Source organism: Vipera berus (genome assembly GCF_964194415.1).
Source record: "Vipera berus genome assembly, chromosome: 7".
Classification (NCBI taxonomy): domain Eukaryota; kingdom Metazoa; phylum Chordata; class Lepidosauria; order Squamata; family Viperidae; genus Vipera; species Vipera berus.
This window is the reverse complement of record NC_138209.1, coordinates 66,011,063-66,026,427: the sequence shown is the minus strand read 5'-3', so window position 1 is coordinate 66,026,427 and position 15,365 is coordinate 66,011,063. Positions and strand designations below refer to the sequence as shown.

General features: G+C 36.9%; 1 protein-coding gene across 1 annotated transcript; it reads left to right on the top strand.

Moving 5' to 3' along the window:
* The first annotated feature begins 1,639 nt into the window (after positions 1-1,639).
* FGB (fibrinogen beta chain) lies at positions 1,640-13,401 on the top strand. Its single transcript, XM_081332126.1, has 9 exons — positions 1,640-2,005; positions 2,202-2,219; positions 5,032-5,244; positions 6,188-6,371; positions 7,585-7,812; positions 9,089-9,202; positions 9,654-9,776; positions 11,662-11,947; positions 12,813-13,401. The coding sequence occupies exons 1-9, from the start codon at positions 1,907-1,909 to the stop codon at positions 13,039-13,041; spliced, it is 1,494 nt and encodes a 497-aa protein (XP_081188252.1). The 5' UTR covers positions 1,640-1,906; the 3' UTR covers positions 13,042-13,401.
* The last annotated feature ends 1,964 nt before the right edge of the window (positions 13,402-15,365 follow it).

Below are 15,365 nucleotides of genomic sequence, written 5' to 3'. Positions count from 1 at the left end.
GATTTTATAGGTCATTGTTGGATGCTATATTCCACATTTTCCTGTTATAACACTGGTGTATCAATAGATCAAACTATCTGTACATCAACATATCAATGAAATATGTTCAGGAATGGCTAATACAAAAAACATCAAATGTGGCATTCCTATATTTCATATTATATATGTTCAAATTTTAGGGTGCTGATTAGGTTGCACTCCAGAGACCTTATGACAAATTTATCAGAAGTAATTATTTATTTATTTATTTATTTATTTATTTTATTACATTTGTATACCGGCCTTTCCCGGAGGACTCAGGGCGGTTTACAGGGTAATTAAAAACCAAAAATACAAAAGTTAAAAAACCAAGTTTAAAAAAGATTAAATTTATCCCTGTATAAATAAAACCCCAATTAAAATAAATTAATCCTCAGCCTGGGCCAGAGAGCTCGAAGAGCCAGGTTTTCAGGCCCCGGCGGAATGAACGGAGGTCGGGGGCAGTCCTCAGCTCCACTGGCAGTTGGTTCCAAAGGGCAGGCGCCCCCACTGAGAAGATGTTGCGGTAAGAATGGGGAGGCCCAAGTTCTAATCCTCCATCAGTCATGTAAGTTCACTAATTGTTTTGGATCAAATCTTATTTCTCAGCACAATCTGTTTCATGGAGATGTGTAAAATTAGGAAGAAAGAGTTTCCAGACTTCCCCTTCCAACTTCAACATCTATTACTTTATGGAATTGGATCACAATTCCTTCATTGGACAGGATGCCATAGAAGGAATATTTGTAAAAAGAATACTGGTAGATGATTTTGAAGTCTTTTAGTTGCAGAATCTTCTTTTCCTAATTTATGTATTTATATGGTCACCCATCTTAATAACTGAGCAGCTAACACTACAATAAACCTGCGTGTGTGATAAAATAATATATCCATCAAAAATTTGTTCTGTCAAAGATCAAGCTACCACAGAAAATATACAGCAGTATTTTGAGCAGTAGGATAAATTCACTATCATATAATATGGCTATACCAATTCTTTTAGCTTCAGCTGGCCTAATAAAGATTATTTCCCTATTATATAGACTTGGGAACTTTTCTCAAACTTTGACAAGCATCTGCAGAAAACTGAGTTGATGTCAGAAAAAAAATAACATAGTGATGCCATAACATAAATCCAGACCTTATGTTCTTCCATCCTAATTCGTGATGCAAACATGAGTTGTTTTTTGTCACTTTACTTTTCCTGTAAGGGTTACCATTTTTTTTGTCCAGTTAAAAAAAAATGGTATCCATTATGTCAATAACCATGGGATTTGATTGTTTTAATTAGGACAAAATACAGTGTGAATTCCCAAACATAATTTTCCCTGATACAGAAACCCTGTTTTTTATGCAAGGAACACATTTACCATCTCATTCACAATTGTTTTTCTTTATGCAAGCCTTAAAGCTCAATTATACAATAAGGTTTGTAACTGACAGATACATTATGTTTTTACAAAGTGGTGCTGTGCTTCAGGTTGACATGTCATTTGACAGTACAAATTAAACTGTAAAGAAGAATCTTCAAATTACAACGGCTGAAGTTGCTATTAGTCAAAGGTATAAACCAAATTCAGAGAAATGTGTTAAAGCTCCACTGAATATTGATACTTTTGAATCGCCTCCATTTGATTTCTGTAAATGAGCAGAACTATATGTAAAAAAATCAGCGTTTCTGGGCTTAAGCTTATACATAGCAAAAAAAATATTGCTCAATTAGTGACTGTCCAGGCACAATAAGGTTAACTGTTAACTATCTGAACAACAGTTGGACCTATCAGGAATCAGTTAGTAGCCATCGTGGTGACTCACTTATATAGGGACTTGGATTTACCTTCCTGAATTTGGGGAAAATACTGCAAAGTTGTTCAGGCGACTAAGAATCATGAAACTACTATTGCTCTTTCTTCTTTCCGTTGCTGTGGTTAAATCTGGTGCCACTGTGGTTGAATCTGGCGACACTACAGACTATGATGACGATGAGGTTAGAATATCACTTCTTTTTTATAGTAGCATATTTTCCATTTCACTTAGATTAAAACATATTTCTAATTTGTGTAGACAAAAGTTTAATTTTTCAACTTAACCTAAGAAAAAAGTGCTGCACGTTTGCACCATCTGAGTACATATTTTCAATTTTTTTCTCTTCATTTTCTTTTCTTCTTCTTTTCTTCATACAGGGAACTGAAGCACCACCGGTAAGAATCTTTTTTCTTAAAAATAAAATAAAATATATAGCGTATATATGTTTATACTTGTTTTTGTGATAGACTGGGTTCTGATAACGGGTTAATAGTTTCCTATCAAATTCCTTAATGCAGAAAAATCCATATACAGAAAACTTGAAATTGTCTGAAAAAATTAAATTCCAAAGCAAATTTTATCCCTACTTGGAATGAAATCTGGCAGATATAAGGGGAACCAGCATCATTTATGGTAACCTTGTACTCCTCTGGTTATGGTTCTAAAAAGAATGTTAAAAAAAAAAAGAATATGAAAGTGTTTTTCATTCCTCTGTCTGTGGAGTTTCTCAGCCATTCGTGTCATTCCTATAGTTAAATGGGTGGAGTATAGAATCATTGATCTTCATAATGCACACTGAAGATATTTGAAACAAAATCCCATTGTCTGAGTAGTAATCACTGAACTTTTTAGAAATTAAATATATGTTCTATATTAGTCTAAAAGCAATATTAAATTTACTTAATTTAATAAATACACTTTTATTATGCTTAATATACATTTGTAAATTAATTTTTAAAATTTTTGAAATGAAATCTGGTATTAGATTATTTACCAGCAAAATATTATACAATTAGTGACAAGCCATATAGCTAATATATACATATATGCATATACGTAACATATACATATACATGTGTGTGCACACACACACACATGTTTGTGTGTGTGTGTGTGTGTGTGTGTGTGTGTGTGTGTGTGTAACCTAAGAAAGTAAAGCTTGTTTCTCTTCATATTTGTAGCCATAGGGCCTCAAGTTCTTCATTTGCTATCTTTTTAAGCAGAAAATATTTTAACTGCTTTCCAACTTATTTTAAATGTACCTTTTCTATAAAATATCATGTGAGAAATTTGGAAAATACAAAACCAAGCTCTTCCATGATTTTTGAACTCTGATTTCTTATATCCAGATACATAGCCCACATCCACAGAACCACAGAATATGTATAACCCTTAAGATCTTCATGTCATTAAACTTTTTTCCAAGTTACTTTAAACTGATATCCTTCAGTTTTGTTTCTTTTTTCCTTTTTTGCACATGTGAATTTTTAAATTTCATTTGGTTAGTCTTGGTGATTTATTCTTAGGCCATATGTTCAGCTAAGGTGGGCTTCCGTAACTGGAATGCAAAAATTTGGATGACTATTATTAGCCTTCCTTTTTTTTTCTTTTCTTAGTCCAGCAATAATGTTTTAGGATTAAACTATCCGGGTTACTTACGGGAGCACCTGCGGCCGGCATCAACTTCCCTTCGTCCAGTGCGCTCCCACAGAGAGGGCCTCCTTAGGGTGCTGTCGGTCAAAGAGTGTCGACTGGCGGCCCCCAGGGGGAGGGCGTTCTCTGTGGGCACGCCAGACCTTTGGAACCGTTTACCGGTTGAGCTCCGGATGGCTCCCGACCTTCGCTCCTTCCAACGTGACCTAAAAACATATGTATTTGAACAAGCCGGCCTGCTCTGATGGGTTTAGGGGTATTTTAATATTATTGTATTAACTTATTGAATTGGGCTGTAGTATTTAATATTTTTTTTAACTTTTGTATATTGTATTTGATTGTATTGCCCTGTACACCGCCCTGAGTCCTTCGGGAGAAGGGCAGTATAGAAATAAAATAAAATAAAATAAATAAATGAATAAACTATCCAGCACCCTCTTTTTCCCAGCAAAAGCTGTATATATGGAAGGGATAATATTTGGCAGCATTAAGCAGAAGGAGGTAACGTTTTTCGCCATGCTGTTTCCCTCTTCTAATCATATATTTAGAGGCTTCTCCTCCTCCATATGGTTTCAGATCAACATTTATTGTGCATTACATTGAACAATTCAGGGGCTACCAATATAAATCCTGCATACAAACACATTTTGGAGGTGTGTGTTGCTTGCTGCTTCCTTCAACAAACTAACACTTGAAATTAGTTCCCCCTACATTCTGTGTGGTTCCAACCCTGACGGCGTTCCATAAAGCCATCAAGACATAGTTGTTCTGTCATGGGGTGAAATGGATGGGGCTCGTTATTTGGGCTTGTTGATGGTTACTTTTTTTCTGGTCTGTATATTGTTCCCAAACCCCATTTGGATTTAGGTTTGTATTGATTTCTATGTTAGTTATTTGTGACCTGCCCAGAGTCAGTTGGAGTTGGACAGTGTCTAAATTGAATTAAGTAAACAAAGAGGTTGGAATCCTATTTCTCCATTTTTGGGAATAAACCCCATTGAACTAATGGGTTTTACATTTGAGTAGAGATATATAAGACGAGAATTAATTTGTTAATGTTAATTTTGTAAAACCATAGCTCAACCACATCATGCTTGCAATCATGAATCCTTTTTTCTGAGAGTAATAGAGCTTTTTTCTGAGTAGGTATATAGTGTGAATTAGGACTCTGCAGCTGTGCATACTACAGTATAATAATAGAATACAACAGCCCTTTGAAAGAAGAGGTGGTATTATTCTGTGGAATGATGGATAATTACTTGTTTGTGCCTTAATATTTTTCTGTGGATAGAATGAGCTAAGCCTAATGGAAAGAATGCACACTTATTTTGGTGCCAACTTGATATCCCAAGGAAACTCAGGATATAAATCTAACAAAATAATAAACCCAAGAAAAATACAATACACAGAAATATGGCACAGCTTGTTTTCACATGAGTTTGCATCCCTTTTTTTGAGAATTTGATTGTCCATGTTTTTTGCTAGAAAATTTTTTATCTTGAAAATTCTGTCTGTTTGCAGTTCGTAACAGTATTTTTCCTTTCTGTTAAATAGATTGAAGGAAAACATGGGGGGGCAGATGCACGAGGACACAGGCCATTGAACAAGAAACACGAGCCACTTCCGACTCTCAGACCAGCTCCCCTTCCTCCGGTTGGTGGTATAAGGTATCGAGCTCGTCCAACCAAAAAACCTGTTACTGGTGCAAAGCCAGGCCCAATTGTTTATCCTGATAGCGGAGGCTGCAAACACTTGGCAGAGGAACTGGTAGGTGTTAGTTGTACTGAGGTAAAGTTGGGCTAGAACAGGGATAGGCAACCTTGGCTCTTTTATGACTTGTGGACTTCAATACCCAGAATTCCTGAGCCAACCATGTTGACTGAGGAACTCTGGGAGTTGAAGTCCACAAGTCATAACAGAGCCAAGGTTGCCTATCCCTGGGCTAGAATGTTTAAGAATAAATAATACATTGCTTTCATTAAAGTTTCCTTTGCAGATTTATTGTGTGTTATATTACATTGAATGTTTATATGCATGTCCATTTATTATGTGACCATTTGCTATAATAATAATAAACCATCTCAAATAGAATTCACGCATACACACGCACACAAACATTGATTCCTAGGAAGATTGTTTTAGAACTTTTTTGTACTCAAATTAGGTGGTTTCGACAATTGCTTGAGTATATCATCTCTTTCACTATTTGCCTGATATGATTCAATAAGCGGCAGAGATGTCAACTGATTTATTTGTCCTTTCTTGGCACCAAATTCAGAATGCTGTTAGGCTCATTTCCTTACCACGTAACTCTGCTTGAAGAAGGAAAGGACAGGACCAGATAGCTGAGTCTGATTCATTTATTTATTTTTAAATCCTTTAGGGCTCCTCCCCCACTCTGGGGAAAAGGCTTCCATATTTCTGCAAACCTCCATGAATAGCACCCTTTGTCTCACTAGATCCATTGATACCCTACATGTCATAAAGAATTATTACATGGGAAACATTACTTGTATTGGTGCGAGGTGTTGTTTAAGAGGAGAGATTTTTATGAAGCTCACAGCAAAAACAGAAAAGGACTAATCGCAATCATCTCGTTTAGTGCAGTTTTGATACTAAAGAGAGCTATCCCAACAGAAGCTTTTTAAAGGTTTTTTTTTAATCATTTATAATTTTGAATTAACCTATTGAATTTGTTGTTCTTTTTAAGGGTGTATTATGTCCCACTGGTTGTGAGCTGAGAACTGAACTGTTGAAGCAAGAAAATACAGTGAAGCCAGCTATTAAGGATCTAGCAGACAAAGCACAGAACCTACACCAATCCTCTACAACTATTAATAACTATGCCCATTTATTGGACGAACGTTTAGCCAAAAGACAGAAACAATATAAGGGTAACGCCTAATAGAGTAATGTGTCAAGCAGTAAATTAATATGTAGGCAAAACTACCTTGTTTTCATCATGAAAGTTTTGGGTGTTTTTTTTTTTTAAAAATGAAGGGTAGCAAACAATATGAACATGCAACCACATTCTACAAAATACGTACACATGAATCAAGTACACTTAAATCCCGTGATTTAAGTCCCAACCGTTCTTTTTCAGACGACAACTGGACTTTCTTTTTCCTTCGAGACGTTTTGCTTGTACAGAACTTGAAGCAGCTTCTTGGATGAGAAGCGAAATGGCTTCAAGTAAAAACAAAGTCCAGTTGCCTTTTGAAAAAGCAGTTTTGGAACTACTATGAGCTGGATGATGGAGAATCTCCATAGACACGTGATTTAAGCCAAAAGGTTGAGAAGTGATGTAAGACTTAATCAATAAACCTTATATGGTAGAGACGCAACAATTTTCTACTTTCTGTGTCTTTGCTACAATATCTATAAAAAATAATTGTAATCACTGTTGCCTTTTCTTTATAGTTATACATTATGTAATGTAAATAACAGTTTACTAGTATAATCCTGTATGTATTTATTTAAAAGTGAGTCCTACTAAACTAACAAAATTAGAGCTGTGGCATTCCAGTCCACAGTTTACTTGCAATCTTTTAAATAGACTTGCATATCTTTGGTTGCAAAATCTGCTTGTGAAATTTGTCATGCATATCAGTACGTCAAGTTAGTCACTTCAATTGGTTCTCAATCTGAGTAACTAGTGATTCCAAATCCTGGGTTATTAAATGCTTTTGATGACATTTTCTTTCATTTGTGACCATTAACCATTCTTCCTGGGAATGATGAGACCTATAATAATCTAGGAACCCAAGAGTGAAAACTACTTAAATTAATAATAGTATCTGTCTTGGGTGCTGGATCCAGTAAGCATATATTTGCCTCAATCATTGGTGATCTTTGTCAAAGAGGAAAAGGGGAAGAAAGTTTTGGACCTGATTTATAAAACTAATTTGCAGTTATTTATTTTGCACATAGTGCCACCTGTTCATAGAAATTTACAAAGATTGGAAAACCTGTCTTCTTATATCCTGGAGTGTAGTAGAGGAATTAGAAGAAAATGGAAAATCTTAATATCTTGTTAAATGTATTTTGTTGTTGTTCTTTTTAAAAAGCCTACCACCTCTTTACATTAATTTCTTTTTTTCTCTCCAGATAATCAGAATTTAATTTCCCAATATAACAGAGAACTTGATGAGCACTACATTTTCATCAAAGAGAAATTAGATAACAGTATTCCATCCAGTTTACGACTTCTTCGTTCAGTTGTGGATACTCTGAACAAAAAATTACAAAAACTAGAAAACGCCATTACAGCACAGTTGTCTGAATGCCAAACCTCTTGCACAGTTTCTTGCAATATCCCAGTCGTGAGTGGCAAAGGTAATGTTTCAATTCTCCCACTTGCTTTGCTCTAGAAATGGGACAGATTCTTAGACAACTTTGGATACCACTATATGGGGAGATCCTTACATTTCAGTCTCCTCTGAGAGACTTCCTGCAAAGTCAACATTGCCCATTGCTTTGTATCACTGGATTACCGACATTTATCCTGGATAATTGCACTACATAATACTGATGCACCTTTTGAATCCAACATCCCTAGATTCTCATGTTGTCCCTTATGGCCCTTGTAACTGGCCATTGACAGTTCTGAGGTGGAAATGAGAATCTTCAAGGACTACATGCCAATCTGGTTAGATGTGAGGCCTGTGATGTATGAAACTAGAGTTATGTGTGGATGGGCTACCTTTACACTTTGATAACCTCCTTCTTTCCTTCCTTCCTGGAAAAGAAGGTTTTTTGTGACTACGGAGAACCTTTGAAATTAGGTCAAGAAATGCTGTATTTATAACTCCACAAGTTATCCTTTCTAGCCTGTAGCAACCTGACTGTTTGTGGTTTTCCTTCCTCTTATTACCCAACTATCTAAAGGAATACGTGAGAACTAATTCTTGGACTTTTAAGTTAATAGTAGATATTTTAAAAGTATCTCTTTATCACTTGTACTGTATCTCATGGGCTCATCTGCACAGGTACTTTGTCAGGAAAGCTTGCACTCAGATGTTGTTTGAAGTTAGACAACAAACCCAACAGAAATCTTGACTCCATAAACTCATTGTCATATTCAGAAATAGCAAGTGCATCATCGATGTGACATGGCTTGATAAATTCCATTCGTTCGGATAAGAAAGAAGTCATGAATATAGAGAAGATTTGTCTAATGCAGAAGAAATAAATAAAGATCTATCAGTCTCAAATTTTACATCCTAGGCATTTTCCTCCCAAGCTTGCCTGGTTATTCTTCCCTTAGCCTTGAGAGTTGGATACATAAGTTCCATGTTTATGTAATAGTTATTTTTTACCTCAGCACTGATGGCTTCTGTATGGCCAAATTCAAGCCTTACAGTGGGATGGACGAAAGAATTTCCAAGTCAGCATTTCTAAATATGCATTTAGTCCTAGGTAAGGCAGAGATCCCAGAAGCAAACGGACCCTTGAAAATACTCTGATAGATGTTTATTGCAGATAAAATCTTCAAGTCTTCCCGTGCAGTTTAAATTATATTATAAATTTATGTAGTTGAGACAATGCCTTATTCCTCTGTTCAGAACATTTTTGTTGCTCGCTAAACTGGATAATGGATTTCTGTTTGCAGAGTGTGAAGACATATATAGAAAAGGAGGTGAGACGTCTGAGTTGTACCTTGTTCAGCCCGATCCTTTCTTTAAGCCATTCAGAGTGTATTGTGATATGACTACAGAAGATGGAGGTAACTGTTAAGCTAGTATTCTTAATCAGAATTGTTTCACATGATAGATCCATTGCCTTTATAAAGTCAGTACCTCTTCAGGTACTGTATGTATACCATGATAAGAGCAAAAAAAACCAAGAACACCCACTTCTAACTGCTGGGATCTTATTTTTTAGGCCAGGGGTAGGCAACCTCGGCTCTTTTATGACTCATGGACTTCAACTCCCAGAATTCCTGAGTCAGCATGTTCTAGGCAATAGACTGAGCATGGAAGGGAAGGGCAAATGATTGGCTAAGCATAACAGTGTTAACAAGGTGGAGTCCATTCCAAGTGGGAAACCTACAAAGGTCATCTGGTCCCTTCCCCATCCTCTAGTTCTGGAGCTTTATGGAAATATTTCAGGAAAGTGGACTATATAATTGTTTTATGATTATAAAACTTAAAACTATAATTTATCATTTTGAACAGGTTGGCTTCTAATTCAAAACCGCCAAGATGGGAGTGTTGGCTTTGGAAGAAAATGGGATGCATATAAAAAAGGGTTTGGAAATATTGCTTACAGTGGTGGTAAAAACTACTGTGACACCCCAGGTAAGAATCTGTTTTCCAGCAGTGTTTATCAATATATAATTAACTATTGTCTCTGCTAAGCAAAATGAAACATAATATTTTCTTGTGAAATAATTTTTTTTGATTCAAAAGTTAAAATACAAAACTCAAAAAAAATAATTCACAGAAGCAAATAAAAAAACAAAGCAATTAAAAGTGCATTAAAACACAAACACATATAAATATATTAACCCCCCACACACAAACATTGAATACTGATAAATATATTACAACAATATTAGTTTCCCACCCCTTGCAAAACAGGCTACTATATCTACTATATCTACTATATTAATGGCCAAATAGTTAACAGGAGGAACAACAAACAAACCAAAAACAATATTAAAATTTCAAAACCCTCTGTTAACAAACTATTATTGTATTCAACTCATAGAAAGTGTACTAGCTCTTTATACTTTAATCTATCTGAAGTCATCCCAACAGTTAACTCTAATTCATCCTGTATCAAATATCCACGATTGTTTCTTAATACCATCTCTTATCAATTGTTGTTTGGTTAAATACAGTGCTTTTTTTGTAAAAGAAAAAGGTGCCAGAACTCACACATGTCATACAACCCACCTTGCCTACCCTACAAGGTTCCATCCAAAAAAGGTGCTGGAACTCCATTCTGAGCGTTCTATGAGAAAAAAAGCCCTGGTTAAATATAATAGATCCATTCTTCAAAGTTGACCTATCTTCCCTAAAAAGTCCAACTGAAGTTGTTTTTGAGTTAATTATAATAAATCCATTCCCCAATCTCTTTTAATCTTCTTAGAGAAAACCAATTCGGTCAGTTTTCTCCTGTTATAAAAGAGGGCAAGCCTGTACTTTGCAGTTCTCCCTAGAAAGTGTAATCTTCAAGATCTCTCATCCTGGGTGGGTCCATGATTGTTTGATAACCATCTTGGGTCATTCCTAAGTGCTGCCATTCAAATCCAGGCACCAACCTGCCAAAGCTTGGCAGCAAAATTAGCAGATCATCAGCAGGAGAAAAAAACAACAACCTTACTCTTCAGCAGCCATTTTGGGGAGGAGTCTGAGACTATATTTCCTTTTGTAGTCTTTATTATTTTGATGTTTATTTTAGACTGTTCTATTATCTACATTTGTACTCTTCTTTCAGGTGGGAATACAAATCAAAGTGTCAGTTTTGGCCTTTCATCTTTTAAATTTGTCAGTGTTTGCTTGAATTTTCTATTAGTGCATAAATTAAAGGAATGTCAAGAAACATTTTTCCTTAATTGCTTAATAGTTGTGGAACTTTTCCTTCTGTAGAGTTTCCTTAGAGACTTCCAAGCTACATCTGAAGTTAAATACATTACCTGCAATCTAGTGTAAAGTGGTTTGATGTTAATATAATTAATGCAGAGGGAATCTCTGTTTTGATATAGACTGCCATGTTCAGAAAAAAAGTAAGGTTTAATTCTTCATTCTTGCCATGTATCAGTTTAGAAATATCCCCTGCTACTAGCTTTCCATGCATTGTCGTCTCACTTCAAAATGAGCCAAACTTTGTGGAAAGGACAGGGAGGGGGATTTTCTCTATGACAGTTGTCAATTTCTATCAGCTGCAGTTTGGTTCAGTTTTGGTTAGACCTGCATTTCAGAATCTTTGTCAAGTTGCCTTGACCTCAGTTAAAAAGAACATTCAAGCCACTAGTCCCCAGCAAGTTGCCATGCCATTCTTTTAAGTATGGAGTCAGAATACTGCAAAAAGGTAAATAAGTACATGTAAATCAGTTTCCCCCCCCCATACATTCAGAATGACTTTGATTCAGTTATTATGGTATAGGTTTATGACAGGTTGAAGAGACTGCTTAAAATTTGATGAAAAGAGCTTCAGGGGATTTATTTTGTGTCACAGGTGAATATTGGCTTGGAAATGACAAAATCAACCAGATTTCCAAATTGGGGCCTACTGAACTTTTAATTGAACTGGAAGATTGGGAAGGAGCTAAAGTTACAGCCCACTATAGAGGTTTCAGTATTCAGAATGAAAACAACAAATACCAGCTCTCTGTTAGTAACTACAGGGGCACAGCCGGAAATGCGCTTTTAGAAGGAGCTTCACAGCTATTTGGTGAAAACAGAACAATGACAATCCATAATAGCATGTTCTTTAGCACTTTTGACAGAGACAATGATGGATGGTAAGTATATGCTTTTTCACTTGGTTTCCTTATAGTTTTATATAGCACCTGCAAAATGTTTTTGAAATTTATTTGCAAATCATCCTCCTACAGAGGATTTTGGGGTAATTTTTTTTCCATAGTTCCTTATGAATAAGCTCTGTTGAACTCGGTGAAATTCATTACTGAAATTCATATGATTTGTCCAGTTTTTATCCCACTTTTCCTGTGGGAACTCATGATGGGGTGAAAAGTATTATTTCCTCCGTTTTTCTCCCCAGCACATGTATGGAACAAATTAGGTTGTGAAAAAGTGACTGACTGAAATTTATCTAGTGAGTTTCCGTGGTTGAGATGGACTTGAATCTCAGTCTGTTTGATTTTAATCCAACACCATTACCAATCTAATTCTCCATTAGAGGTGTATAGTGTTGCTTTTCTATCTGGGAAAGATTATAAAGGGTAGCCCAAAAGTAAAATTATGAGTATCCAGTATTCATTTTTGGGACAACTGATCTCCTAGAGCAGCTAAATCAATTAAAAAAACTAACCTTATCTAGGTAAAATATAACTGTTTCTGAATTTGCTATTCCATATATATAAAAATTATGTTAAAACAATACATCACATTGCTTTGTTTGGGGTTTAAGAAGGTTTCAGGTACAGTAAATATTAAATGAATCCAATTTATTGGGAAATACAGATATTTAAAAGTGCAACAACTCAAATCAAAGAAGCCAAAACTAGAATGTTTCTATTAGTTTTGTTATATATGTCACAGCAGTGAATATATACACATAGTAAGATAAGGCAAGATTCATAATATGTATTTACATTTCAATTATGGTATCTATTCTTTTAAATGTTTTGTGTAATTAATTCATAGGATACACCCAGATCCCAAAAAGCAATGCTCTAAAGAAGATGGTGGTGGATGGTGGTATAATCGTTGTCATTCAGCCAATCCAAATGGCAGATACTACTGGGGTGGACACTACACCCCAGAAATGGCAAAACATGGAACAGATGATGGGGTTGTATGGATGAATTGGAAAGGATCCTGGTATTCACTCAAAGAAGCGAGCCTGAAGCTGAGACCAATTTCCCAGTCTTAGTCACAATGATTATTTAAAGAAATAATTGCAAGTTTCTGTGTTTACATCTGTTTCATGATACTCAACTTTTACTTTGCATAAGAGCAGCAAAGAACAATAAAGCAATTCTTCCTTGATGGATCTGTTTAAATGCATTTTGATAAAAATGGAAAGACTACGCTGGAAATGAATCTACCAACCCATTAAAACAATGTTACATGTGAAGTACGGAAGGGCAGTACTGAAACCTATGTTTTGCTAAATAAATATTTTATCCTAATGTCTGCCCATTAGCTCACTTATTGAAAAGTATATTCATAGGAGTGAGTTTTTGTTTCACATTTTTTTTTTAATAAAAGGAGCCACGTTCTATGGACAGGATGCTTTGTCTTTCTAGCTTCCTTCTTAGTATGCAAAAATGATTATACCATCAGTTTCAAACAATATCTTCATATCTTTTGTTTTACATTGTTTTCAAAGCTCTTAGTCTCCTGAGCACTTGGATTGTTCTGGCCGTAGTCATATTTGGGACTGGCACTACCTCCAGCCATTTTGAGTGGCTATCTACTACTATTAGGAAAAGCTGTCCTTGGAATGGACCAGTATAGTATGTATGGACCCTGGACCAGGGTATATGTGTTGCCTCCCATTTGTGGACAGGCGCTTGGGGCATCTCAGGTCTGGACCTTTGACAAGTGTAGCATCCATGTATCTGCTCTTCCACTGGCTTATCTAACCCTGGCCACCAAAGGTAGCTCCTTGCTAAAGCCTTCATGCGAACTATGCCAGGGTGTCCTTCATGTAAAGACTGCAGAACTCTCTCTCTCTCAGTGTTGATGGTATAATAACCCTACTACCCCACAACAGGCATCCTTTATGTGCAGACAATTTATGCCTCCTTACAAAATATGCTTGGAATTCTGGGCCTGGACTTTTATCCTGCCACCCCGTGAATACCCAAGACTGAACTCTGCTCAGGATTTTGTCTGAGGCTGTCTCAGCTGCAATGTCCCTTGCTTGGAGAGGGCATTCCGGTAGCTCTTGGATTGCCAGTATCTGTGCAGCAGGCGCCGGATCTGGTTCTATGTTTGCTAGGGGTAGCCTACTTAACCCATCTGCATGGCCCATTTCTTTCCCCGGCTTATGAATCAGTTTAAAATTGTAAGCCGATATGAATATGGACCACCTGAGCATCCTTGGGGAGAGTATTTGTGGAGTTTGTTTGTCAGTGGTGAATAAGCCTAATAGAGGCTTATGGTCCGTAAACACTGTGAATTCCCTACCATACAGATAGTCATGGAATTTTTTGACCCCAGCCACTATTGCCAGGGCTTCCTTGTCTATCTGTGCATAGTTCCTCTCTGCCCCTGACAAGGTTCTAGAGTAGTAGGCTATGGGAACCTGTGTACCATTTTCCTCCAGATGGCTTAGCACTGCTCCCACTCCATAAGGTGAAGCATCGCAAGCAATGCAGATAGGCCTCGTTTCAATGAAATGGGTGACTGTGGACTTGTTGGACAGTAGAGCCTTTAGGTCCTGGAAGCTTTTCTCATGGACATTGGTCCATTTCCATGCAGCTTTTTTATCAAGGAGCCTATGCAGGGGTTCAGCTATGGCTGCTTTGTGGAGTAGGAAGGAGTGGTAAAAGTTTAATAATCCCAGAAAGGCTTGCAGTTCAGCCTTGTTTTTGGGAGTTGGGGCCATCTTAATTGCCTTCACTTTTGATTCTGCGGGGTGAATCCCCTTGGCATCGTTTCTGAACCCCAAAAATTCTGTGGATGCAACCCCTATGCTGCATTTATCTCTTTTTAGCTTGAGACCTGCAGTGCGAAGCCTCTTTAAAACTGCCCTAAGTCTGTCTGCTAACACTTCCTCTGTTTCTCCTGCAATGAGGACATCGTCAAAATAAGGGCATATACCTTGGATGCCCTTAAGTGTTCGCTCCATTACCTCCTGAAATATTCCTGGTGCTACACTTACACCAAACTGCAGGCGGTTAACTCTGAAGGCTCCCTTATGAGTTACAATTGTTTGTGCTGCTGCTATCTCCATGGTAACTGGCAGCTGCTGGTACACCTGCGCGAGGTCTAGCTTAGCAAAGATGGTGCCGCCTTGGAGGGAAGCGAGAACGTGGCTGACCATGGGGACCGGGTAAGCGTGCTGGTTTAGGGCCTTATTTAGGGTGCATTTATAATCCACATAGATACAGATCTCCCTGTTAGCTTTGAGGTGGGTGATTATCGGGGTCTCCCACTCTCCCACGTCTGCTGGCTGCAGGAACCTCTGTTCTACTAGTTTGTCTAGCTCTTTTTCAATTTTGTGTTTGAGTGCGAAGGGGACTCTCC

Coding starts and splice junctions, on each gene's coding strand:
- FGB (XM_081332126.1), top strand. CDS start 1,907: ATGAAACTACTATTGCTCTTTCTTCTTTCCGTTGCTGTGGTTAAATCT. Junction 6,372..7,584: donor AAGACAGAAACAATATAAGG/GTAACGCCTAAT, acceptor TTTTCTCTCCAG/ATAATCAGAATTTAATTTCC. Junction 11,948..12,812: donor GACAGAGACAATGATGGATG/GTAAGTATATGC, acceptor ATTAATTCATAG/GATACACCCAGATCCCAAAA.